At 35.0% G+C, this 25,684-nt stretch overlaps 1 protein-coding gene across 1 annotated transcript; it reads left to right on the top strand.

The window, feature by feature from the left end:
* The first annotated feature begins 1,671 nt into the window (after positions 1-1,671).
* LOC123566061 (uncharacterized) lies at positions 1,672-25,398 on the top strand. The gene is made up of 3 exons (XM_045359894.2): positions 1,672-2,113; positions 18,888-19,263; positions 23,450-25,398. The coding sequence occupies exons 1-3, from the start codon at positions 1,937-1,939 to the stop codon at positions 24,550-24,552; spliced, it is 1,656 nt and encodes a 551-aa protein (XP_045215829.1). The 5' UTR covers positions 1,672-1,936; the 3' UTR covers positions 24,553-25,398.
* Positions 25,399-25,684: the final 286 nt, after the last annotated feature.

The raw sequence follows: 25,684 nt of genomic DNA, 5'->3' as shown, positions 1-25,684 counted from the left end.
CAATAGCACTATTTTGTTGGAAAAAAATGATATTTTAGCTCGGATATATTTAAGAAAACGCCTCTTTTATACAGTTCTATATGCAAGTACTCGTATTTTTCCCATGAAAATACGTTACATATTTCACATGTTTCCTGTTCTATTGAACGACTAAGATTCTTAGATACTTAAGCCCTTTCATCTTGAATGCATGTCACCTTGTTTTTCTTGATTGATTTGGATATATTAATCCTATCAACATGCACACCATTTTCTCTTGATAGACCCGATCACACTGCTCACTCGAAATCCGCACTCTATCACCGTGTACATCTGAAATCCCTTTTCATTTTCTCTTTTGTCGACTTAGATACATAATATGTTATAAACAACACTTTCCTGCTTGATTAGGTAAAATACTAGTAAACCAAAACAATCGTATATATTTAATAAGTTAGTAATATAATTCGTCCAGAAAATTCCCTTGCAGAGAACAGCTTCCACAGGCGTCAGAATTCCCCGTTTGTGGTATAATCTCGCGTACTTTATAGTTTTCACCACTGTATATGATTAATGTGGTGAGTGATGTGATGTCTACATTCACAGTATTGTCCTTATTAGTGGGACTATATGTGTTTTTTCTTTGTGAAATATGTTTGTTCCATTTTTTGTAGATCTGTGCAAATATGTCATATAAACTTGAAACTTCACGGCAAAACTACACGATTTTTTCCCGTAGCTTCGTTATGAAACTTGCTGGCAAAATTTGTATGTCGTTCTTCTGCATATATATAATAACACTAATTAAACTGTCTATAAGGTAACAAACATGAAAGATATTTAATTTACTACATCTTTTGTTCAATTAGTTCCAAAAATCTGGACAAAATGATCGAGTTTCATGTGAACGTTGATACATAATGTGAACATTGACGAAACTAGTATTCAGTAAATAAAACTCTTCATTATTCAACACATCTATGACTAGGGAAGCATCGCACACGGCCAAGTAAAGTAAAAGCAGGAACGGTTTTTTCGCGCCCCTAGCACCGACATGAGCGGAACTATGATAAGACTTTCTTTCACCGTGAATATACGTCTCATTTGCACAAAAGGGCCTTTAATTATTACTTCATTAAATAAAACATAATTTTTAATAAAATTTGCATTGATATACATATAGTTCTTGATCATGATGATTTATTGTAAAATAATGCCGACCAAAATGTACGGCACACCGAGATTCTTTTCACGTATATAGAACACAACAGAACAGATCACAACACGTGTTTATATACACACTACCATCTAACAGATTATACCATATTTATATTACTGCTAATGGTGACAATATGAAATGTTATCATTTCTATCGTATTTTCTACACTTTGCTTGTAATAAAACGCCACAACTCATACATCAACACGCTACTGTCTACCGCGAAATAAAATCCCGTCTGAACAGCCGTGGCCTTTCCATGGTAGCAGTTTTTTTCCTTCTCTAATTGCTGTCTAATTACTGCCATTTTTGCAATTCATTTACACTTAAAATGTCATTTTGATGAATGAAAAAAAAAATCATTCTTACTTCGATTTATAGAAAGTGCATTTAACTGTCCTGGTTTTTATTTAAACAATTGTCAAGTTGTTTCTACACTCATATTCGTTTACTTACGCTATTGTTGGGGCCTCATAGTTTCGCAGTTATAAATATACAATCCCGACAATCTCTTTTGATGTGTAGTTTCACTGTGTTTGATAGCAGAGACAATTCACACCAATGATAACGCGTAATAAAAACAATCTGGAATTTAATAATTAAAATAAATTTGCAGGAAAAAAAAACACATACAAGAAACATAAATTGTTCGTAGGGTGGAAAATAGATAATAAGTTTTTACTAATTATAAGTAAGACAGTTTTGACTTTCTACTCGGAAAACAGTTTTATAAAAGAAAATGACAGTTTCGCTTTTGGGGACTTCAGTATTCGTGATGATTGCTTGTTTGTATGTGGACTCTGTGACGGGACATGGTCGGATGATCGAACCTGCTTCACGAAATAGTATGTGGCGTTTCAATTACAAAAACCCAAGGAACTACAATGACATGGGTCTAAACTGCGGAGGATTCACGGTAAAGTATCTTATTAAACATATCTTGCTACTTGTCATTTGTTTAGAAAAATGAAGTGATTTTGTGACACCGGTGAAAACTGTAAATAATTCAACTCAGCCTTGACGGTTTTTATTTCAATACTAGTATGCACTTAAGTATTTTAAGATTCTCTGATATCAACCTTGGTTTGAGAGACACGTTTATGCAGTAGCGTTACATTAGAATTTAAAAGACTATTGCATGCACCTTCAGTAACTTGCGAGTGGTAAAATTCGAAAAGGGTAAGGCGAGTGTCTATCGTACTTAGTAAGTTAGTTTTATTTTCAGCTGCAAAAAAGACTTAAACTATTTGGCTGAATGTCTCATATTTCAAATACACTGACATGAATGTCATTATTTTCTTCTTCATCGTCTAATTTTGCGACATTTGCAACATTTTATTGAACATTAGTCACTATTTTCCTAGATATGTAATTGAGAAATACCACGTATATTGTCATTAACCGGTGATTTGATATATTATATACCTGTCAATTAAATGTCACGACAAGTGTTTATTTATTATTTATATCACAATCAATTTTTGCGTTTCATGTTAGACAGTTTGACCCGTCACTCTCACCCCTATTTTGCATACGATTAATACATGTTATAAGGACAATTCATTATAACAATATGGGGTCACAAGATTTATCAAACATGTATCGGGCTAATACGCACATTTTTGCCCTCTATTTGCCATCAGTTTCCAGTCTTAATACAGCTATCGGTTTTATTGGGACGACATAGGACCATATCTTTTAATTTGTTAAAAATGAAAGCATCTATCATCACATGGGTAATAATTTTGTATCAGGTAGACATCGAGTTTTTGTTGGACTTATTTGCCTATATTTTGACCACTTACCGGCATCTATCAGTGACATGTGTCAACACTTACTAGCTGTTATATCAGGTATATGTTCAGCTCTTAGTTATCTGTGGAATTGAGTTTGAAGTTTTAAAACAATATGCTATAGCATTTACATCAATGACATATTGACCTATATCCTGACAACTCAACAGTATATGAATCTGGTTTAATATGATTAAACGTTATACAAACTAAATGAAATTAAAGAATGGTGCTTGTCAAACAACATGCACTTACATTCACCAGAAATGAAATGCATGATAATAATGTTGTACAAAACACAGGCAACGTAATATAGCAATTTGAACTGTAACAGTTACTATTGATGGGTCATTTATAGAAACTTTAAGTCAAAAAGTATTATCGTTGAATAAATAAACCGATTAAATGTGTTCAAAAGTTAACTCAACAATTGCAATATTATATTTTAACAAGAAAAAATAGATAAAAATCTGTAATGTATAAATTATATCTGTTTTAAGTTTGGTGAACAGGCAATAAAAGCTCAGTAAATAAGTAAGAGAGTTGCTAGAGAAAAAGTGAATCTGAAATGCTGAAAGAACTTTGGTGGAAAATAGAAATCAGGGCTTACATTTAAGCCCGGGTTTCTTTGTGGGTATCCTCAAAGGAGATATTTTCTTAACTGTGTCGAATCTATGGTAGTTCAATAGTGACGTTAAGTTTTTCCTTGGATTAAAACATTCAAGGAGGTCAAAATGGTCTTAAATACAGTAACCGTCCAAGCAGGCCTGCTGCAGCAACTTAGAAAAGTATTGCTGTCGTTAGGGTTATGGTAAAAGAAGACGGTCGAAATGCTATTTTCAAAATAGCTCACACAAAAGTCATTTCAGATGCGGTTTCTGCTAGAGGGAAAGATTGTAAGCCAAAATAATTCTGACTTTGCTCGTTAGGGATAAAACTTGGGTTGATCATTCTGAGCCCCAGCATCGCACAAATAACAAACAATGGCTGAATAAGCCTGAGGCATGGCCGGTTATTGCAAAAAAAATGCCGCAAAGGTTTTATATGCCATTTTTTTTTCATTTTAGTAGCCCCGTTGTACAAATTTCTTGCAATCACAGGCAAGTTCTACATAAATAAGGTACTAAGAGCTGCCAAAATATTATATCAAAATAAACACCAAATTTAAGGTTTGACAGATATACAGCTTATTCGTAGCAATGCGCCCGCCAACAAAACTCAAACTGTACAGTATTCTTAGAAAACAAAAGGTCATTCAGATTGTGCATCCACCTTATTCTCCTGACCTAATTCCGTGTGATTTTTCTTGGAATAGAACTGATCAACGCCCTTTGTAAAAAAAAAATGCTCGCAGGTAAACGCTATACCACTAGATGTGCCATTGGTTCTGCAAGTTTCCAGTGTCTCAACAGTTTACCAAGGGGAGACTACTTTTCAGCATTTAAAGCATGATAGCAATACTCCAGAAGTGTGTTTCTGTGCATGGAGAATACTGTCTTGATCTGATTAATAATTCTGGCATAAGCAGACCAATAAGAGAATTTACTGAATCGCCCTTGTTAACCAGGAAGTTGACATTCACACGTCTCTGTTTTAACCATACATTTTACATTCCTGTTGTATCAGTGATATGCCCAAGTTGACCCATTGTAATCAATTTGGTTATCAGGATCTGAAATAAACATGCTGTACATATTAGAATGTAACTTTTCTGAAATTTTACCATAACCATTTGTCTGAACCAAGCTCCCCGTATAAATAATCTCGGCTATTCGACATTCTACCTCAACTCAAGAACTTTTCTGTGGAGGTTGATAAGAATAAGTTCAATGTCTTTTACTATCAGGATAGCTTGAAATGATGGTAATTCAACCCGATAGATCAGGTAATGAGAAAAATTCCTACTATGCCAGATGTGACTGTGTCCTATTCCAGTAATTATTTTGGAAGAAATATACCCCAAAATATTTATTTGTAACATTTTCCAGTTTAGCATTATGTAAGTAAACTCATAAGTGGTCCCTCAATTATAAGACTTAGGTGTTATTTGCATTTTTTTTCAAGGACCATTGATTACAATAGGCATCTAAGTCATTTAACATAAGTTGTAGTGAATCCGGGTGTTTAGCAAACGGTGTCTTGCCCCCTGTAAACATCATAAGGAAAAGTTGGATTTTATTTTACACATATTTTTTATTGTTTCATGTAAATCTGAATTCATGTTTTCTTTTCTATCATTTACAAAGAAAAGAAATAGCCGAGTCTAACAATGATCACAAAAGATAAGATTTGCAACGTGTATTAAGAAATGCATTAATTTTTATCATGTCTTTATGTGTTGCCTTTAAACAAAACTATTACTATTACTATTGAAGTATTTTATTGCATCCTATTTAAAGGCGCTTATGAAATTAGGCTACTTCAGTCAAATAAAGGTATGTCGTTCTTGTTATATGAAGAGTATATAATACATACATATTTTACAATGCTGTTATTGTATTAAAACTTCTGAAGCTTGAATTAAACTCGATTTCAGTAAAGATCATGTACAGTTAGTATATATCTGCATTTTACCTGCAATATCTCAATGTCATTTACATATCATTTAAATAAAATTTCTTTGTTGAGAACGTTACATCAGCGTCTTTCCTTTTACAGAACCCGGTAACGTTTCAAAGGTACATTGTACCAGATATGCAAAGTGTCCCGATCGGGACTCCTTGCAATCATTTTCTTTTTTCTTTCGGAACCGTATGAATCATACTTGTCACATTTAAGCACGTGAAACACGGAACTAAAGTTTACATTGTCTCTAATTGGACAATGTCACTACATTGTATGCTTAATGTCTCTAAAGGAACTGCACTTGTCTATACCGTTCAGGAGTATTAAAACTGTCAGCAATGCAATGAAATAAAAACAGGCCGACAAAGGCATTATTATTTCACTATCCTTAATTACTTTTGTGGTTTGAATATATATCATTTAATAATTATAGTATACGTATAAAGGAATGAAAATGAAAATGATTGACTTTATTGTAACAATAGGTGGGTGTTTCAGCGAACGCGGAAAGACATCTTCTTCCACTTTTTATTCTTTGAGACTTTTTGGTCCAAGTAAATATGAGGGACTTATCATCAAGATAAAAGAGACTTGATTTGGATCCTAATATATCAATATAGGTCATGGAAGCGTACAGTTGTAGGTTGTAAACGTTTTATTTAAAATTGATTTCGCATTATACGTACATGTAATTGTATTTTTTTATTATCAACAAGTTTTTCGAACTGACCAAAGCTTTGATTTATCTCTCTTTTAGTTTCAATAATTTTTACACATCCGACTATTTCCATTCCGAAGAAAAAGTACTTTTCATTGACAAATATTATGGAAATTGAAAAAAAAACAGGAAAAGATTTTAATACGTTTGTTCTCGATGTATTAGAGCATGCAGACAGATTTATTTAAAACACATTCAACCGAATGACTGATGCGTTTATTTCTGTATCCCCTTTATTGGTGAGTGCATAATTGTCTTTCCCATTTAAAAGACTAAGTGTTTTTCTCTTTTGCATGACTGCATATTTTCTGCACGTGGCATTTTATCCACTCTACCAGATGGATTATCTCCAGTGGAAATCTATTTATTCATCTCTTGCGGATGACAGTTATTAATCACTGTTTCAACTCCTGCGATGAATTATAATTTTCTCCAGCTGATAACTATTTAGCTCGTATGCATGACTATTGTATTTATCTCTTGTTGATGAATGTTTGTCCTGTGGAGGAATATATAATTTTTCAGGCATTTCCGGTGATTTTACTCATACCAGCAAGACCCATCTCGCACCCCCATCCCCGCTATGCCAGCGGTTAGTTCAGTGAAGATGTTATGTAGAATGCGATAAAATCAAATACCTTGATTGTTGCTGTTTGTTCGTTATAGTATATTTCTCGATATAAAATAAGTTAAATGACAAAAAGGACGAAAATATTAATCTAGCCTGGAATTCAAAATGGATCAATTCTATCAACTACCGCCTTCAAAAGTTCGTAAAATGTGAAAAACAGAAAAATCATCGACAATCCCAACCCTCCGTTCAAGACTTGAATGTAATATGACATGGCTAAACTCCTATAGGTTTTATAAAAGACAAACAATATTTCCTATTTTTTTGTAATGATAGACGAAAAGGGGATTTAGTGTCAAAATCAACAACATTCAATGGATGTTTCTTTAAAGTAGCCAGTGAAATAAACCAGTATTAGATGATGTTTTGGTGTTTTAGACAGAAAAAAATAGAAATATATGAGTATATATCATATAAACAATGATTTGTATTCTCAAACATAGAGCTAATTGACAATGATAAAATGATTAAGTATGGTTTCCACGAAATTTGCATGTTCTAATTAATGTTAATTAATGTTACTATAAAGGTAATTGTTATAACTAAGGAATTATTAAAGGACATGCTCTGCTTTTTGGTGACTGAAGATGATATGTCTGTTAAATTTTGGAATATTTTCGAAAATTTATTTTTATATAATTAAATATCAATTTGGTTTCCATGTGTCAAACAGTGTCAAATAGAATGCGTGAATACTAATGTCAGTATGAATTTTATTGTATTCTTGTAAAACAGAAATAAAATTGGACTTAAAGGTTGCAAAGAGCATTGCAAAGAATGCATAATGTAAATGTGATAAAATAAAAGGTCGCCCAAGAAATCATTAAAGCATGTTCCTTGAGTTTTTAAAGGCTTTTTATTGCATGAAATACCATTATGATAGAAACAGAGGAAGTAATATAATTTATTTTATTCGGAAAGTAGGAGGATGTTTAGGAGAGACGAAATGCCATGTTTAGTGGATTTAGAAAGACATTTCCTTTCCCTTACATTAATTAGGACTATCTAAACTTTCAATTTTAGAAACTGCATTTTTAGCTCACCTGTCACATAGTGACAAGGTGAGCTTTTGTGATCACGCAGCGTCCGTCGTCCGTCGTCCGTCCGTGCGTGCGTCCGTGCGTAAACTTTTGCTTGTGACCACTCTAGAGGTCACATTTTTTGTGGGATCTTTATGAAAGTTGGTCAGAATGTTTATCTTGATGATATCTAGGTCAAGTTCGAAACTGGGTCACGTGCCATCAAAAACTAGGTCAGTAGGTCTAAAAATAGAAAAACGTTGTGACCTCTCTAGAGGCCATATATTTCAAAATATCTTCATGAAAATTGGTCAGAATGTTTACCTTGATGATATCTAGGTCAAGTTTGAAACTGGGTTACGTGCCATCAAAAACTAGGTCAGTAGGTCTAAAAATAGAAAAAGCTTGTGACCTCTCTAGAGGCCAAATGTTTCACAAGATCTTCATAAAAAATGGTCAGAATGTTCATCTTGATGATATCTAGGTCAAGTTTGAAACTGGATTACGTGCCATCATAAACTAGGTCAGTAGGTCAAATAATAGAAAAACCTTTTGACCTCTCTAGAGGCCATATTTTTCATGGGATCTGTATGAAAGTTGGTCTGAATGTTCATCTTGATGATATCTAGGTCAAATTCGAAACTGGGTTATGTGCGGTCAAAAACTAGGTCAGTAGGTTTAAAAATAGAAAAATCTTGTGACCTCTCTAGAGGCCATACTTGTGAATGGATCTCCTTAAAATTTGGTCAGAATGTTTATCTTGATGATATCTAGGTCAAGTTTGAAAGTGGGTCACGTGCCTTCAAAAAGTAGCTCAGTAGGTCAAATAATGAAAAAACGTTGTGACCTCTCTAGAGGCCATATTTTTCATGGGATCTGTATGAAAGTTGGTCTGAATGTTTATCTTGATGATATATAGGTCAAGTTTGAAACTGGGTCAACTGCGATTAAAAACTAGGTCAGTAGGTCTTGAAATAGAAAAACCTTGTGACCTCTCTAGAGGCCATACCCTTGAATGGATCTTCATGAAAATTGGTCAGGTTGTTCACCTTGATGATATCTAGGTCAAGTTTGAATCTGGGTTACGTGTCTTCAAAAACTGGGTCAGTAGGTCAAATAATGAAAAAACCTTGCGACCTCTCTAGAGGCCATACTTTTCATGGGATCTGTATGAAAGTTGGTCTGAATGTTCATCTTGGTGACAACTAGGTCAAGTTTGAAACTGGGTCAACTGCGGTCAAAAACTAGGTCAGTAGGTCTAAAATTATTAAAATATTTTGACCTCTCTAGAGGCCATATTTTTCAATGGATCCTCATGAAAATTAATCTGAATGTTCACCTTGATGATATCTATGTCAATTTCGAAACTGGGTCACGTGCGGTCAAAAACTAGGCCAGTAGGTGTAAAAATAGAAAAACCTCTCTAGAGGCCATATTTTTCATGAGATCTTCATGAAAATTAGTAAGAATGTTCACCTTGATGATATCTAGATAAAGTTCAAAACAGGGTCACGTACCTTCGAAAACTAGGTCAATAGGTCAAATAATAGAAAAAACAACGTCATACTCAAAACTGGGTCATGTGGGAAGAGGTGAGCGATTCAGGACCATCATGGTCCTCTTGTTTATATAACTGACACAATAGCTTGAAATATCAAGAAATAAACTTCTGAATTGCCCCATAATAAATCTAGGTATTCTTTATCAACAATCGTTTCTTTGTAGCCTTGGCTAAAATATATTTAATCTTGGAGGCCATTGAAAGTGTCGTTAGAAATGAAACAAATAAAATCTTTTATTTTGACGAGCGGTCGAACTGTTTAGTAGTTACCAAGCAATGTCGGAAATTCCCAGATAATTATATTCCATGCTATTTTCTCGGAAGCGGCTTAGCCGGCATCCCTGTGCCTGACATTTTCTGAAACGTTAACCATGACAGTAGTTCGGCCCTATACATGGTTATCTGTCTAATAGTTGTAGAAAACTAAATACTAAATACGACAATAAAAAATAAACAAACTAAAAATACTTCAAACTACAGGAAGAGGTAGATATTGTTTAAAGTTTTTTTGTTGCCTAAAACGTCTGCAGGTCTTGACACAAATAAGCTCGAGCCTGTCATTCTAATTAATCAAAGTCGAGTGTTGAAAATAAATTTCAGAAGCATAATTTGTAAAAAAGAGTGTAACTGCTAACATTCTGGATACAAGTACTTCCTTTTAATAATTTTACGACAAGACGCGCGTGCTATTTGTTTATGATGCATATTCCCCCTTACTGAACATGTATACAATCACTGTGTAACACATAATGCATTCACTGACAGTTTATGACAAGTTTGCATTCAGAAATGATATACCGTCATATTTAGAAACCGTTTCACTTCATTTTCATATTTTTGAATAAACACAGATGTTATTATTCATATTTCTCAAACTATGGTATTCAGGAAGATATATAAGCACAGAAATACTCTTTGCTACCGACCTGAAAGAGATTATTTCTTTAAATTAAAACAAAAATCCTTTAGATTACCTCGTTATCACGAGGTAAATACATATTTTTTCTACAAAAAGGACTTTCTTTCAGTTTATCTCATGGCCACGAGGCAAATGACGGATTTTTTGAAAATATTTTTTTCCTTCAGTTTTTCTCATGCCCATCGTCACAAATAAAATGGAAAAAAACTATTATTGAATGTGTAAATAAAAATTCATTACTTGATCTCGTTGCTGCGGTTCAAGTGAGGTTCCCATCCCCCCTCCCCTTCTTCCGTAAGCCTTAGTCTGAACATATGGTGCATAATGGGGGACACTACAATATATAAAGGATTGCTTTCGCCTATTATAATCATTTTAGCATATTTTTAGCATTTTAAAATGTTAGATTTTGTTAAAATGTATATTTCATCTAGGGCAGACTTCGGACTATTGTCGGACATACATGCCAATAATCCGGCAACTTACCGACATCTTCTAGAATTCAATATGTAAGTATATAAGTATTAAAAGTAGTCAAAACTACGAAAACTTTTTAAAACAAGTCACTTTATTTTTAACCAACGTTTCGGCTATATTAGCCTTCTTCAGGGTTCTTCAGCTAGGGTTCAAAATAAACATAACAAAGGAAGAATTCAATATGGACATGCTCCCTTGGTAAAAATGGTAAGGAGGCATGTTCTAATAACAATGTGACCGTAGTATCATTCAGTATCGGTTGCTATTCAAAATTTTCCTCAGTCATATAAACAAGTTTGCATGCAAAAAGAAATTGGTTTCAGAATTATTTTAAAGCAGTGATGTGGCCTGTCCGAAACCGTAATGTCTATAGTCAAAACCACATATATTATTTCTGAAAAAAAGGTATCACACAGATACATATTTTTAACCAGTGCTTTAGCAACTGGCTATAGCTCTAAACCAACTACCAGGTTTCAACCCCTCGCGTCGTTTGGGTTTTTCTTCTTTTTCTGTGTGACCGCATCACACAAATATTCTGGACGTGTGAGCAAGCAACTGAGGACTGCTGTTTTAAACAACAATAACAAGCAGCAACGGATTCTAGAATAATTATGAACTTTATATGCACATTCGAAATATTCGGAATCACTCCGCTCTAAGGTTAGGGGTTAGGATTTAGGGGTTAGGGTTGGCCACGCTGGGGCAAACTTAGTTTTACATAGAGTTGTATAGGGAAAACCTTTAAAAATCTTCTGTCTTGAACCACAGTACACAGAGCTTAGATATCGGGCATGTACCATTGTCTAGTGGACTTCTACCAACATTGCTCAAATCATGACCGGTCTGTGTACAATGGAATGTTGATTCTTCACAGGTATCTGTTGAAATATCACTCAATAAGCACTGGCTATCAGTCCTTTCAGGGCTTTGATATTTTCATATGGTGGTACACATCATAATGTTAAATAAGACAGTTTTAGGGAAATCACAGCCTTTTTCACTTTTTTTTTTTTGAAAAAATTTAAAATGAAGTTAAAAATCAAAATTTTAATTCACAAAAACATGTTTTATGTTCTTTGATCATGTTCCATTTCTTCATATCAGTCCAAAGTTGAGGTCAAAAATTTGGTGGGACAGACTTTAGAAATATTATTGCGATAATTTACATAAGCATCTTGATATTTTTTGCGGAAGTGTCCACATGTGCCATTTATTAGCAAGATAGTTATCTCGATACAGCAGTTATCTTGATATTTCGAACTTTTCTGAAAACTTCATCTTAATGGTATGGTGGCATATTTCTGCCACGTACGGAAACGTTTATGGGCCTCGCAATGTCGCGTTAGATAACGCAAATATCGACATATTTTCGCGAGAAATCAACATATTATCACAACAAGTCGATATATTTTATTGACTTGTTGCATTCATTTTTTCAATGTTTAATAATTTTTCTCGAGATCCGCGTAAGCTATAAAGATATCTCGACATAGTATGACGATATAAAACGCCCCTTTCTTGATTTACTAAAGTGAGTTCTCGTAATATATTCTAGCATAAAACTGCTGTTCTTGTCACTTTTTGGGGGTGTTTTAACAAGAGAGAAGACGTGTGTTAACAGAAAGATTTTCGCGCTCACGTGCTGTTAAAACACCTTTTTATATTCGCGCGTTCCGTGGCAAAGCGTAAATGTATTACGGCTCCAAACGAATAATTCAAATGGAAATGACGTCAACGTGAAAAAACAACTCAGATATTCCCGCGTTTTTCATGGAAATTTAATGACGTTGAGGTAGAATGTATTCATTTATTAGGTTTTTCCGCGTTTTATGCTAGAATAGCGTTAGCGCATGTTCATTTCGTGTTATAGCATCTTCAGAATCCCTCGGGATACGTTGGTTCCCTCGCCCTACGGGCTCGAGCACCAAATAATCCCTAGGGATTCTGCAAACGTTATAACACGAAAAACATGCGTTATCCCTACATAGTAATTGCTCTCTTTAGAAATATGAAATATGGGTTTACAGGCCCGTAGGAAGTATTTTCATATTGGGTGGGCATTTTCAATACCATGCTAGTAAGACAAATCAAATAGCTGGAAGTTTAATTAGTAGAATAAACGCAATTTTGGAAATTATTTTGGGAATTATAGCACTGACCCTGTTCCTAGAAGCCTGGCTTACCACCAATATAAAGTGACCGTAGGGCAGTTTAAACTGTACTTCAACAATTACAGCACTTAGTTTGCAATTTTTGGGAGCGCAATGTCCTAAGAAGCGGTTTCTAAAAACCACAGTAACGTTACCATGATTCCGATTCCTTTGAATTTTGACAACACACAAAAGATATATGAATGTACACAAAAACAAGTTCCATATTTCCTGCCACGAATAAAGGTATACACTATTCAAGTTGACTACTTATAGTATGTAAGTTCCTAATCCATGTGAGGTGACAGATAGCAGACAGTGTTACAAACACATTGGTCCGTCAAATGCAATGCTACAGATATTTTAGGATATCCAAGCAGTCTTAATTTTCTTCATATAAAAACATCAACATTTTATTTATTTATTTCCTTTAATCACCTTTTTAAGGAATCCGACTGCATTCTAGATGAACTTATTTATATCTTTAATTAAAAAGATTGTTGTTATTTTCGGACGTTTTTTAATGAAATCCATTCATAAAACATAATCATTGTATTTTCTTTTAATTTGAATATTTACTTTTTCTTATGAAATCCATGTTGAACATAGATCTGCTTTATGAAAAACATACTTTTTGTTATTTAATACAAAGGTTTCTTGCTGTTCATTTTATGAAATCCATAAAAATAGAAAAAATAATTTTCAAAGAATTACTTCTCTTTCACAACATCTGACGGACGTCTGTTGTGAAAGTAAAACTGTGGATATTTTACTTTGAGGTTGTTTTCTTTTTTAATTTTCTTTATCTGTTTAATTTGTTTGCTGTTGCTGTTTCGGAAAAAAATATGCACTCAGAAAATATTTATAAAAATGTGTTATGTACTAGTGATATGTTATTTGTTCACAGACAAACCAAACTGTGTATGCAGTTATTCTCTGCTTCATACAATCTGTCAAGGAGTAGCATTAAAGCACTTACAAATTGCCGTAAACCAGAAATAAATTTTTAGTCTTGCTATAACTAGCAGCTTTACCGAGTCCCTTTATAGAATGGCAAATGATCCGCCGAGTGAATATTTGCTGCCTAAGTACTCGTAAACTGCCTATACACAGTGAATCCGCATTTTATTCTGGAATTACTATACGTTTTTATTTTATATTTATGTTCATTGTTTACCCTGCTTGACAGTCCGCCAGCTTAGCTCAGTAGGGAGAGCGCAGATCTACGGAACGTGGGGTCGTGAGTTCGAGCCCTAGGCGAGGCGTATGTTCTCCGTGACGATTTGATAAAAGACATTGTGTCTGAAATCATTCATCCTCCACCTCTGATTCATGTGGGGAAGTTGGCAGCTACTTGCGGAGAACAGGTTTGTACTGGTACAGAATCCAGGAACACTGGTTAGGTTAACTGCCCGCCGTTACATTACTGAAATACTGTTGAAAAACGGCGTTAAATCCAAAAGAAACAAACAAAACTCTGCTTGACGAGACCCAAGATCCACGCATACAAACTGAATCCTTAACCCAACCTCACCTTTCCTACGCCCCTGGTCACTGTCATTGAAGTGACTTTGTTTATATATAGTCGGGTTAAGACGAGAACTTGCGTTAGAAAATCAAGAAAGGGGTGGTTTATATCGACATAATATGTCGAGATATCATTACAGCTTACGCGGATCTCGAGTAAAAGTGATTAAACATTGAAAAAAAGGAATGCAACATGTCAATAAGATATATCGACTTGTTGTGATAATATGTTGATTTCTCGCGAAAATATGTCGAAATCTGCGTTATCTTACACGACATTGCGAGGCCCATAAACGTTTCCGTAGCCACGAGATAGCTAGGTTGCTTTCGCGATACTAAAAAAAGTTATCTTGATAAAGCGGAGTTTTCTTAAAAGATTATCTCAATAGTCAAAAGTTTCCTGGAAATCTTATTAACGCGGATAATTTACATTAGTATCTCGATATTTTTGCGTAAGTTGCACTTCTCGATGCTTTCAACAATTATCTTGATATTTCGAACTTTTCTGAAAACTTTATCTCAAACTTTATCTCAATAGCCTGAAGTTTCCTGGAAATAAAAGGCATATATTGAAAACAAAAAATTATTGCGATAATGTTTCAGAAAAATGCACAAGTTTTCTGGAAAGTTTTAGATATTATCGTGATAGCTTCCAAGTATCTCGTGGCAGTTACAAGCACTAACGCGAATTTTTGCACTAAATATGTTCAGAAAAAAAATATCAAGAAATTATTATTTCTTGCTGAAATGTTTTCAGAAAAATGCACAAATTTCTTGGAAAGTAAACAATTTATCATGATAACTACCTAGCTATCTCGTGACAGAAATATGCCACCATACAATAGCCTAAAGTTTCTCGGAAGTAAAAAGCATACCCTGAAAACAATAATTTATCCCGATAATGTTTCCAGGGGGAAAAAATGCATAACTGTTTTTGAAAGGTTAGAGTATTATCGTGATAGCTACCAGGTATCTCGTGGCAGTTTTAAGCACTTACGCAAATTTTGAGCTAAAATATTTTCAGGAAACAAATAAAATATCTTGAAATTATTATGTTTTTCTAAAATATTTTCAGAAAAATGCACAATACAAATTGTTTGGAAAATTTAACTTGTAACAATTGTCGCAGTGGTACCGTCTTATTCATTAAAGTAAAAACGTGTACATCCGATACATAAAATATAATTTATTTTCACTGCGGACATTAATAAAAGAACTATTGATGAAGCATTAAAATGTAATTGCTGTTTAAATGAATATCGTTACGCTAAATATGTTAATGATGTCACGGTGTTGTCATAAATGTCACTAATTCATGATTATTTTTATGTAATACTGTGAACTAAATTAGCAAATGACTTATTACTCATGTTGTGTATGGCGAAATTTCTCAACAACTTTAAATTTCTTAAGTTTTAATTGCAAGTCTTTTTCAGAAAAAATATCAGATGTCAAGGTCGTTCTCGTTTAACCGCCGCTTAAAAGAAAGAGAAAGGGATCCATTTTACCAAGGGTGACTCAAGTCTCCCTTTTATTTATTCTACAAACATACCATAATTTTCGATTCATTTAATTTTTTACTTTCACGATATATAAAGGATTACTTATATATAAATGTCTGCTATTCAACCATTTTAGAGTGAAAAAAAAATCAAACTTAGTAAGATCTACACATCTGATAGTATAAATTGTAATCAACCTTTAAAAAAAATACAACTTATATATGTATTTTTCATTTAAAAATGGATGTGGTTGTAAAAATCTAACAAGGTCATTATCAGGATTTTAACCTGGGGTCTGAAACATTTGATAACATATACTACATGTCACACAGAAAAGAAAGAGCAGTATTAACTATTATAATTCGACATGATTTTACAATGTTAATTCTAAAATTTATTTGTTTTATTTATTGACATTTTGTGACTTGACAGACCAAAATACAAAATAACATTTAAGAAACTGCATATTAAGTATTGTTATGGTAAAAATGACTTTTTTCAATTTCTTATGAAAAGTCCCTTCTTTTACATAGTTTGTAACTAAAAAGTTGTTTCATTTCTTATGGAAAACCTTTCGAAATTGAAATAAACATCCAGGTGATAATACCCGGAGCAATAGATATCGACATCGCAATGCCGGTCACCCGTTACCAATACTATAACGCTGTTGTCTCCCCTGATATAGATTTTCTGCCATATCGGTCATGAGGTCAATTCTTCCTCATGTTTAAAATTATATAACAAATAGCAAGAAACTTGACAGAAATTGATATATTATATTTTGTCGATGATCGTTATTATGTTAATTTACCATCGATCCACGCCATTATGTCAGTAGCTACCTATCTCTGAGGTCATACTTGAGTTTTTACAGTTTCTATAGTTTCTACAGATGATTTTACCACTAGCCCGTTCCTTAGTAACGGAAGTAAACAAAAATGCTTAATACGAATAGAAACTCAAGCATGTGCTGTTGATCAATCGGATTGGCTTGTCGTTGATCTTGTTTCGTCATCTATGACATTTTAATGTTGCCTATGGACTTCCGGTACCTGGTAATATGGGTACCTGGTTGACGTTTGTTAGAGGAAAGGTCAGATAACAAGACAGCCGCCCGTCCAGTCCAGCATTTTTCAATTTGAAGAAAAACATTTATGCAATTCATTATCAAAAGAATTACTGATATCAAAGAAAACAGTTCTTACTTCTAGCTCATATTCGAGAGCCCTTACAGAAGGCATTGTAAAATAAATAGGTGAGTTGATTCACGTGTAGACCCATACTGTAAAGAAGAAAGAATGTCGTTTTCAAGAAGAAAATAAGTACCTTTTCAGAGCAAATAAATTAGTAGGTAGTTGTTAAAGACGACCACCTTTTTAAAGATAGCAAAGCTATAAGGATCGTTCCAGATACAGTGCAGTTTCTGATCCCAGAGCGTATTCAATATCTTAGGGGGGAAAACCCTAACCCTAGGGTGGGGGAAAATAGTGCGGCGGCTTAATGGAAATAAAGGGGAGTTTATTTGATAATGTTTTTAGAACTTGTTAATATACCTTATTGCATTTATTATTTTTTATGCTGTGTAAGTGAGGTGTATTTATAATGCAATAAAATATGTTGAAATCAATGGAAATAAAATTGGCATCTCGGCTCTTGGTGATACTTGAATTGTCAGGGAGGTCGATCTTTATTAGAGTTGTTAACGGAACCCTGAAAATAAAAATGTCATTCAACAAGAATCAGAGTGAAAGGGTTTCTAATCGGAGAAATGGTTTATTTGCCAGTAGCCGTGAGCAGTTCTGGGCTTTGGGGCTATCACTTGTACACGTATTAATTAAGGCTTTTATCTTACTGGGAAGAAATCACAATCATTAACTAGATAACCAGATCATTTTCTCGATATTTATTTAGATAACGCGATTCTGTTCGTAAACCTTTAATTTAGGCAGAGATATGCCACCATGCCTGTCAAGAAATGAACCGGAATGTACACCAGTGGTTTCGTAAAAAATTCTTAAAATGACGTTGACAACTAGATGTCTCTTTATCATTACAAAACCGGTCTGAATCTAACAGGTGGTAGTATATAAACTGTCAACGGTAATTACCATGACAACAAAAAGACTGTTAAAATGTAAAATGCCTAGGTAACTTACCAAACAATGAATCTAATTTACAAACTACATTGTTTGCACAGTGCTCCTTTAGAAAGATCATTGTTTAATCTTTTCACCCTGTAGATTGGCAAAGGCTACACATACGATGCGATGCGATAGCGCAATTTCAATATTGCACTTTCGTATCGTGTTTTTTTTTTTCATTTTCTTATCGTTATAATGTAGTATCTCTTTGACCTGAGGGCGAAATTACGATCCGAAAGTGGACGGTGTTCAATTAGAGGCATCATTAACGATATATTTAAGTGGCTGATAAAGGTCGCTTGGAATATTTGCCCCTCACCGATGTAGGTTTGAAACCTTGGGGTGTAGAATTCATCCAGGTGATTACGGAAGGTTATGCCTGGAACTATGCATTTATAGGCATATATAAAACATTCATTTTTCTGTTGCTAACCAGACTATTTCTCAAACTATAGTTGCCAACAGAAATAACTTTCTTAAGAATCGATAATCTCAAATCAAAATCTATGATTTAGAAGTGATTGGGGCGTACCTTAAGTCATTCATTAAACCTTCTTTTGGGTGTTCATGGGTTACAGATAAATCCAAAGATAAGCACACAGACATTTAATGTTTTTATTGCTTAGAAGCCCAGGAGCCCACGGATTGGGACTGAATATTTACCTTCTTTATTTCTTTTTCCAGAATCAATTTGAGCGCCATGGTGGACGATGTGGAGTGTGCGGTGACCCCTGGGAAGGACCGCGTGAAAATGAGGCTGGCGGAAAGTATGCACGAGGAGTCGTGGCACGTCAGTATAAAATGGGAGATTACATCAACGTCACTGTAGAGCTTACAAGTAATCATCAAGGCTACTTTGAGTTTCGATTATGCCCCGTGAACAATCCACTAAAGAAGGCGACTCATGCCTGCCTGAACAGGCATCTTCTCAACATTGTAGGTCATGGCACGAGATATTTTATCACGCGTAAAGGAGCGTCTGTATACATAGAGCTAGCGGTAATGTTACCACCACACTTGGAGTGTTCGCAGTGTGTTTTACAATGGAAATGGGTCGCAGGTAATTTATGTTCAAACACATTTTCCCTTTAAAGCGAAACCCATATGGTTTTTTTTTTTTCAAGAAATAGATTCATGATTTATTTATTCTATTTCGCTAAATCGACTAAAGAAAACAGAAAGGGCCGTTTTGCTTAATTAACTCTTGCTGTGATAGTCGCTATATGACCTTATGTGAAACATACATCGAACTCTAATTATCCTACCTTGTCCGTGATAAAATCAAAACAGATCGGTGAAATTTGACATTTTTAGCAATTTTAGGTGTTACCCTAACTTGGCATATACGTCGGTCATGTTAGCAAATTAAAAGCATGGCAATCATTGTGCAGTCCCATATCGTCAGAGTAAGAAACTTTGTACCTATTTAAGCTGAGCATGCCAGTAAGATGTGAGAAATGTCGTTTCTCTGTAATACACAAAGTGATGTCTTCGTTTAATTGAAAAAAAAAAACGACGAAAATTTTCTCTTGATTTGCAGACCGGTTTTCAAAGTAATCTGGCAAAAATGTTTCCTTGATGACGTTACGATGTTACGATGTCTGAAATGTAAACCTCGAGCGAGCAATCTTGGTCAACCTGGTCCTCTTGTTTTATTTGCTATTATGTTTATAACATTTATTGATCATGGATCTAAATAATAATTAACATATATGTATTGGTTGCCCATTCTCTTTTAAAAAGATTTCGCATTTCTCATGCTTCCTATGAAAATTTGGTATAGCAAAATAAGTTTTCGTTTATTTCTGGCAGACTAAGATTTCACACGTGTGCTGGTACGCATACGTATAGAATATTTAATTATTGCATTTTATACTCTTTATTTGTTCTTTGTTCTACATTGAATAAAATGCGCCTCTTTCTTACTGCAATAGTTGTCGGTGTACTTAGTTAAAACACTTCATAGTATTGACTGTAGCTGTGCCTGTATTCTGTTGAATGTGGTTCAAAAATAACTTCAGAAGTCGTATTATACGGGAAAAAACAACACTTCAACACATATATGCAATACATTATACAATGTAGATATCATAGTTCAAAATTCCATTCAAATGAGGAAATTTGTGGAATAAATCACACTGTTGTGACAAGCAAATATGATATAAATGTTATGATCTAAATGAAATATGCAGAGCGTAAATACAAACTGACTTCATTCATTCCCGTCAAGCCTGTTATAAATGATACCTTAGCAAATTTGATTTCTTCCGGATGACAGTTGGCTTTCATTATGACTCGAAAGGACAATACGTGAACACGCGTTTTGAACTTCTTGGAGCGTCAAGGAGAGGGATATTTAAACGCATGCATGTCCGGCTAACGTTTGAATAGACAGTTATAGGTTCTTTAACGTGCCCATAGCACAACACCTGGACCGGGATTCGAACCCCTGAAATGGATTGACAGTCATGCGTGTCACCGCTAGACCACCAGACAACCCGTATTATATAGTATAACCCGACTTTAACAGAAAGTAGTAAATATTTAAAATGCAACCATTAATTGTAAAAAAAATAAGAAAAACTAAAGAAACAAGAGGACCATGATGGTCCTGAATCGCTCACCTGTCCCAACATGACCCAGTTTTGAACTGAGTATGACGTTGTTTTTTCTATTATTTGACATAGTGTCCTAGTTTTTGAGCTCATGTGACCCTGTTTTGAAGCTGAACTAGATATCATCAAGATAAAAATTCTGACCAATTTTCATGAGGATCCATTGAAAAATATGGCCTCAAGAGAGGTCACAAGGATTTTTATTATTTAACCTACTGACCTAGTTATTGATGGCACGTGACCCAGTTTCAAATCTGACATAGATATCATCAAGGTGAACATTCTGACCAGTTTTCATGAAGATCCATTCAAAAGTATGGCCTCTAGAGAGGTCACAATAATTTTCTATTTTTTAGACCTACTGACCTAGTTTTTAATCGCAGTTGACCCAGTTTCGAACTTGACCTAGATATCATCAAGATGAACATTCAGACCAACTTTCATACAGATCCCATGAAAAATATGGCCTCTAGAGAGGTCACAAGGTTTTTATTATTTGACCTACTGACCTAGTTATTGACGGCACTTGACCCAGTTTCAAACTTGACCTAGATATCATCAAGATGAACATTCTGACCAATTTTCATGAAGATCCATTCGAAAGTATGGTCTCTAGAGAGGTCACAAGATTTTTCTATTTTTAGACATACTGACCTAGTTTTTGACCACAGTTGACCAAGTTCGAACATGACCTAGATATCACCAAGTTGAGCATTCAGACCAACTTTCATACAGATCCCATGAAAAATAAGGCATCTAGAGAGGTCACAAGGTTTTTTTTTATTATTTGACCTACTGACCTAGTTATTGATGGCACGTGACCCAGTTTCAAATTTAACCTAGATATCATTAAGATGAACATTCGGGCCAATTCTCATGAAGATCCATTCAAAAGTATGGCCTCTAGAGAGGTCACAAGGTTTTTCTATTTTTAGACATACTGACCTAGTTTTTGATTAGAGTTGATCCAGTTTCAAACTTGACCTAGATATCATCCAGATAAACATCCGGACCAACTTTCATACAGATCCCATGGAAAATATGGCCTCTAGAGAGGTCACAATGGTTTTTCATTATTTGACCTTCTGACCTAGTTTTTTTAAGAAACATGACCCACTTTTAAACTTGACCTAGATGTCAGCAAGATGAACATTCAGACCAACTTTCATACAGATGTCATGAAAAGTATGGCCTCTAGAGAGGTCACAAGGTTTTTCTATTATTTGACCTACTGACCTAGCTTTTGACGGCACATAACCCAGTTTCAAACTTGACCTAGATATCATCAAGATGAACATTCTGATCAATTTTTATAAAGATCTTACGAAAAATATGGCCTCTAGAGTGGTCACAAGGTTTTTCTATTTTTAGACCTACTTACCTAGTTTTTAAACGCACGTGACCCAGCTTCGAACTTGACCTAGATATCATCAAGGTGAACATTCTGACCAAATTTCATAAAGACCCCCTGAAAAATGTGACCTCTAGAGTGGTCACAAGCAAAAGTTTACGGACGTACTAACGGACGGACGCACGGACGACGGACGCTGCGCGATCACAAAAGCTCACCTTGTCACTTTGTGACAGGTCAGCTAAAATTGAGAAAATAAGAAAAAATGCATTTCTTTCTATGGAAAAAGTTATTGAATTAAATACATGTAAGTAGATTTAATGTTCAATGAGTTTCTGCTCTTTAAGGATATTTTATCCTTAAGTCATTTATTATTATTATTATTATCATTATTCTGAGCCACAAAAGTGTCTCAACAGGTCAGAATTAACACGTGACAAGGTTTATTTTGGTATATATAATGAGTATCAGCATCAAAAGAAAACTACACACACTTCTTTACCAAGGTACTACTATAGCTGCATAGTATCTTAGAAACTACACATCGCAATTGAATGAAACAGCATAGGTTTCTACCAACTGAACGATATAGGTTCGATACGATAACTGTCACTGTTTTCTGTTGACCCTATTTGTAATATTAAGTTTCAAAGTTCTAGCTGTTTCTTTTGTCTTTCTAGAGCATATGTATTCATTCCTTGCTATGAAGTGGAAGAGGGGAAAATAGAAATGTTGTTCATACATCAGAGTGTCCGTTCAACTGTCTGCATCCCCCAACAGCTCCAACCCCACACTCATACATGCACCCAACCAAATGCATTTTTGTACCTTTATTTTGTTATATTTCCTGTTATTGTCTTTTAGTATCCTGTCATCTGCCCCTACCCGCATTACTCACCACATCCTTCCCGCACCTCCCATTACCCTTCCCACCCCCAGACTTTTTTACTTGTTGTTTCTTGGATTTTTATGTTGTGATTATATACCACCCCCTCCACATTACCCCCACTGACCCGCCACACCAGAAACATTAGTTTCTTGTGTTCTTAAAATTGTTTTTAGTATCCCGTCATCCCTCCTCATTGCCCGCAACACCATATTTTCCACAGCTATACAAACATTTTTTTTAACTTTATGTTTCCAGTGTTTGTTTATATTTTCTCTTAGTAGCACCAATGCCCACCGTCATTACGCCCCATACAGCCCCTTTCCGCAAAAATTGTGCTCCCGCATTTGCGTCGAGCTTCATTGTCTACTTGCAACTCTTGCTTACATTTCAGGCCAGAGTATGGGTCCAGATGGGTATGGAGGTGAATGTCTTGGTTGCGGAAATCAAGAAAATTTCGTCAACTGTGCAGATATCGCAATTGGTAATAAAGTCGTATCTCCACTTCCGCCGTTGCCCGGAGACAGTGTGACACAGCAACAGGCACCAGCTCCGACCCGTACCAAAGCTCCAGCCCGTGCACAAGCTCCAGCAGCCCCAGCCGGTCCTTCATATGACATTTTCAATTCAGGCGCTGGAAACGGTCCAAACATGGAGCTTGTAAAACAAATAGTAAGCAAATTGGCACAGACTTTACTGGCGCATGGTATGCCAACTACCACAAAGTCATGGAGAACACCTCAAGTTCCAAGGGCTCCAGCTACTGAAAAGCCATGGAACAGGCCCCCACCTTCACCTTCAACACAACAACAATGGCAACCAACTCCTTCGCCACAGAATTGGGGACCATCTCCGACACCACAGCCAGCCTCTTGGCAGACAAGACCCCAAGAGACTTACGGTTGGACGGATGCTAGTTCCAGTCATCATGTTACCGAATCACCTGCTTCTAATTTTCCCGGATATGAGCCTGGAGAGTATCCGGAACCAGGCGAAGGGCCGTCTTCCGGTTCTAATTCTGGTTCAAGTAGTTCTAACTCTGGACAATCAAGTTACATGCAGGGATTTAATGACGCTATGCGTCAGATTAAAAATTCTTTTGGAAATGGCGCTCCAAATAATAATGTTTTTAATGAAATTTCAGTTCATCTACAAGAATCGCAAAAAAATACCGCTCCTCAAAACTACGGTGGTGGATCAATGCCGGCAACTTGTCCAGATGGATCGGAATTTGAATGCACTGCAAAAAATTCAGTACCTGGTTCAGATTTTGATTCATTCTGCAATAACGCCTGTAACACAGGTCAACCAGGTCAGTGTCCGACAAATATGTGTGCGTGCACGTGCCCTGGTGGTGAGTCGTGGTCAGGTCCAGCCTCAATGTCTGGGGGAAATTGTGTAGCAGTAGATAAAAGCAAAGGTTCTTCAATGGACCAATGGTGTGTTTCAAATTGTAAACAAAACAACTGCCCACCAGATTTGTGTACATGTCATTAGAAAGCCAGTCTCATTTTGTTCAGTTTTCTTCTTTCTTGTGGTTTGTTGTAAATACTGCATATTTCGCTGTATGTTTTCCTTGGTGTAGCGCTTTCAAACCATGTTACCACTCTCTCCTATGGAACTGATTGCTATTTCCAGATGTACATGACACGGTTCAAAAGATGCGAGTGTGGCAAGTGTGTGGTAGGGTTATTTCTTTTTAGCAGTTCTTAGTTTGTTTCCGCCTATTATTTTGTCCGTTGACGATGTGTTTCAGACATTTTATTATACAGAGAAACAGAACTGAATTTAAACGTTCACTCTTCAAGCCAAGTTTCTACAGGCATGTGTACTGTAGAACAAGGAGAGGAAACATTTGCGTCTTCAGTAATGGTGAAGATGCATTTGTACAAAAGTTATCAAGAACAATTTCACGTGTTCAATAAAAGTAAAGATTTCTGCATGCAATTAAAGAGAAGATGAACTTGAACAATGACCGTATAATTTCATAAAATAATAAATGTGAAAATGAAAACACATGTGTACAATGGAAATGAAAGTACATGTGTACAACTAACATGTCAAGATGCACAAAGCTTATAAATATATTTCTCTTTGAAATGTTTGCTGACAAATTCTTCGAGAAATTATAATTTTATATTTCTGTGATAAATACTGATTTGAATGTCTGCCAGAATTAGTCATTCCTCTTACATAAGATAAATGCCTTGGTTAAAAATGTTCACTACGTTTGGATGTTCTCTTTCGCTGTCATGTTGTTAAAAGGTATGTAATGCTTACACTTGCTCATGTTATGTGCTATAAACAATTGTGAAGTTAATATTAAAACGTCTAGATATGTCATTTTAATTTATGCACAATGTACGTGCATGCAATGTTTTTGTTGCCTACTTTAAAATGGGATGCGAATGTTTGTGACCGTATACACAAACACGTTTATATCTTCAGTAATTCATATCTGGCTTGTATAAAATCACTGAATTTTGCCACATAATATATTGTAGAAAATTTATGTAATTTTGGGAGAGAAAAATATCACCACAGGAAGGGGAAAACAAAAAGTAAGCCATTACTCCTACATATAAAAAGACTGAAATATTTTTTTAAAAATCGACAACAAATAAAAAAG

The sequence above is a fragment of the Mercenaria mercenaria genome, chromosome 8, assembly GCF_021730395.1.
Source record: "Mercenaria mercenaria strain notata chromosome 8, MADL_Memer_1, whole genome shotgun sequence".
In the NCBI taxonomy this organism is placed as follows: domain Eukaryota; kingdom Metazoa; phylum Mollusca; class Bivalvia; order Venerida; family Veneridae; genus Mercenaria; species Mercenaria mercenaria.
The sequence above is the reverse complement of the archived record's forward strand: the minus strand, read 5'-3'. Positions and strand labels throughout refer to the sequence as shown.

Coding starts and splice junctions, on each gene's coding strand:
- LOC123566061 (XM_045359894.2), top strand. CDS start 1,937: ATGACAGTTTCGCTTTTGGGGACTTCAGTATTCGTGATGATTGCTTGT. Junction 2,114..18,887: donor TAAACTGCGGAGGATTCACG/GTAAAGTATCTT, acceptor TTCTTTTTCCAG/AATCAATTTGAGCGCCATGG. Junction 19,264..23,449: donor ACAATGGAAATGGGTCGCAG/GTAATTTATGTT, acceptor CTTACATTTCAG/GCCAGAGTATGGGTCCAGAT.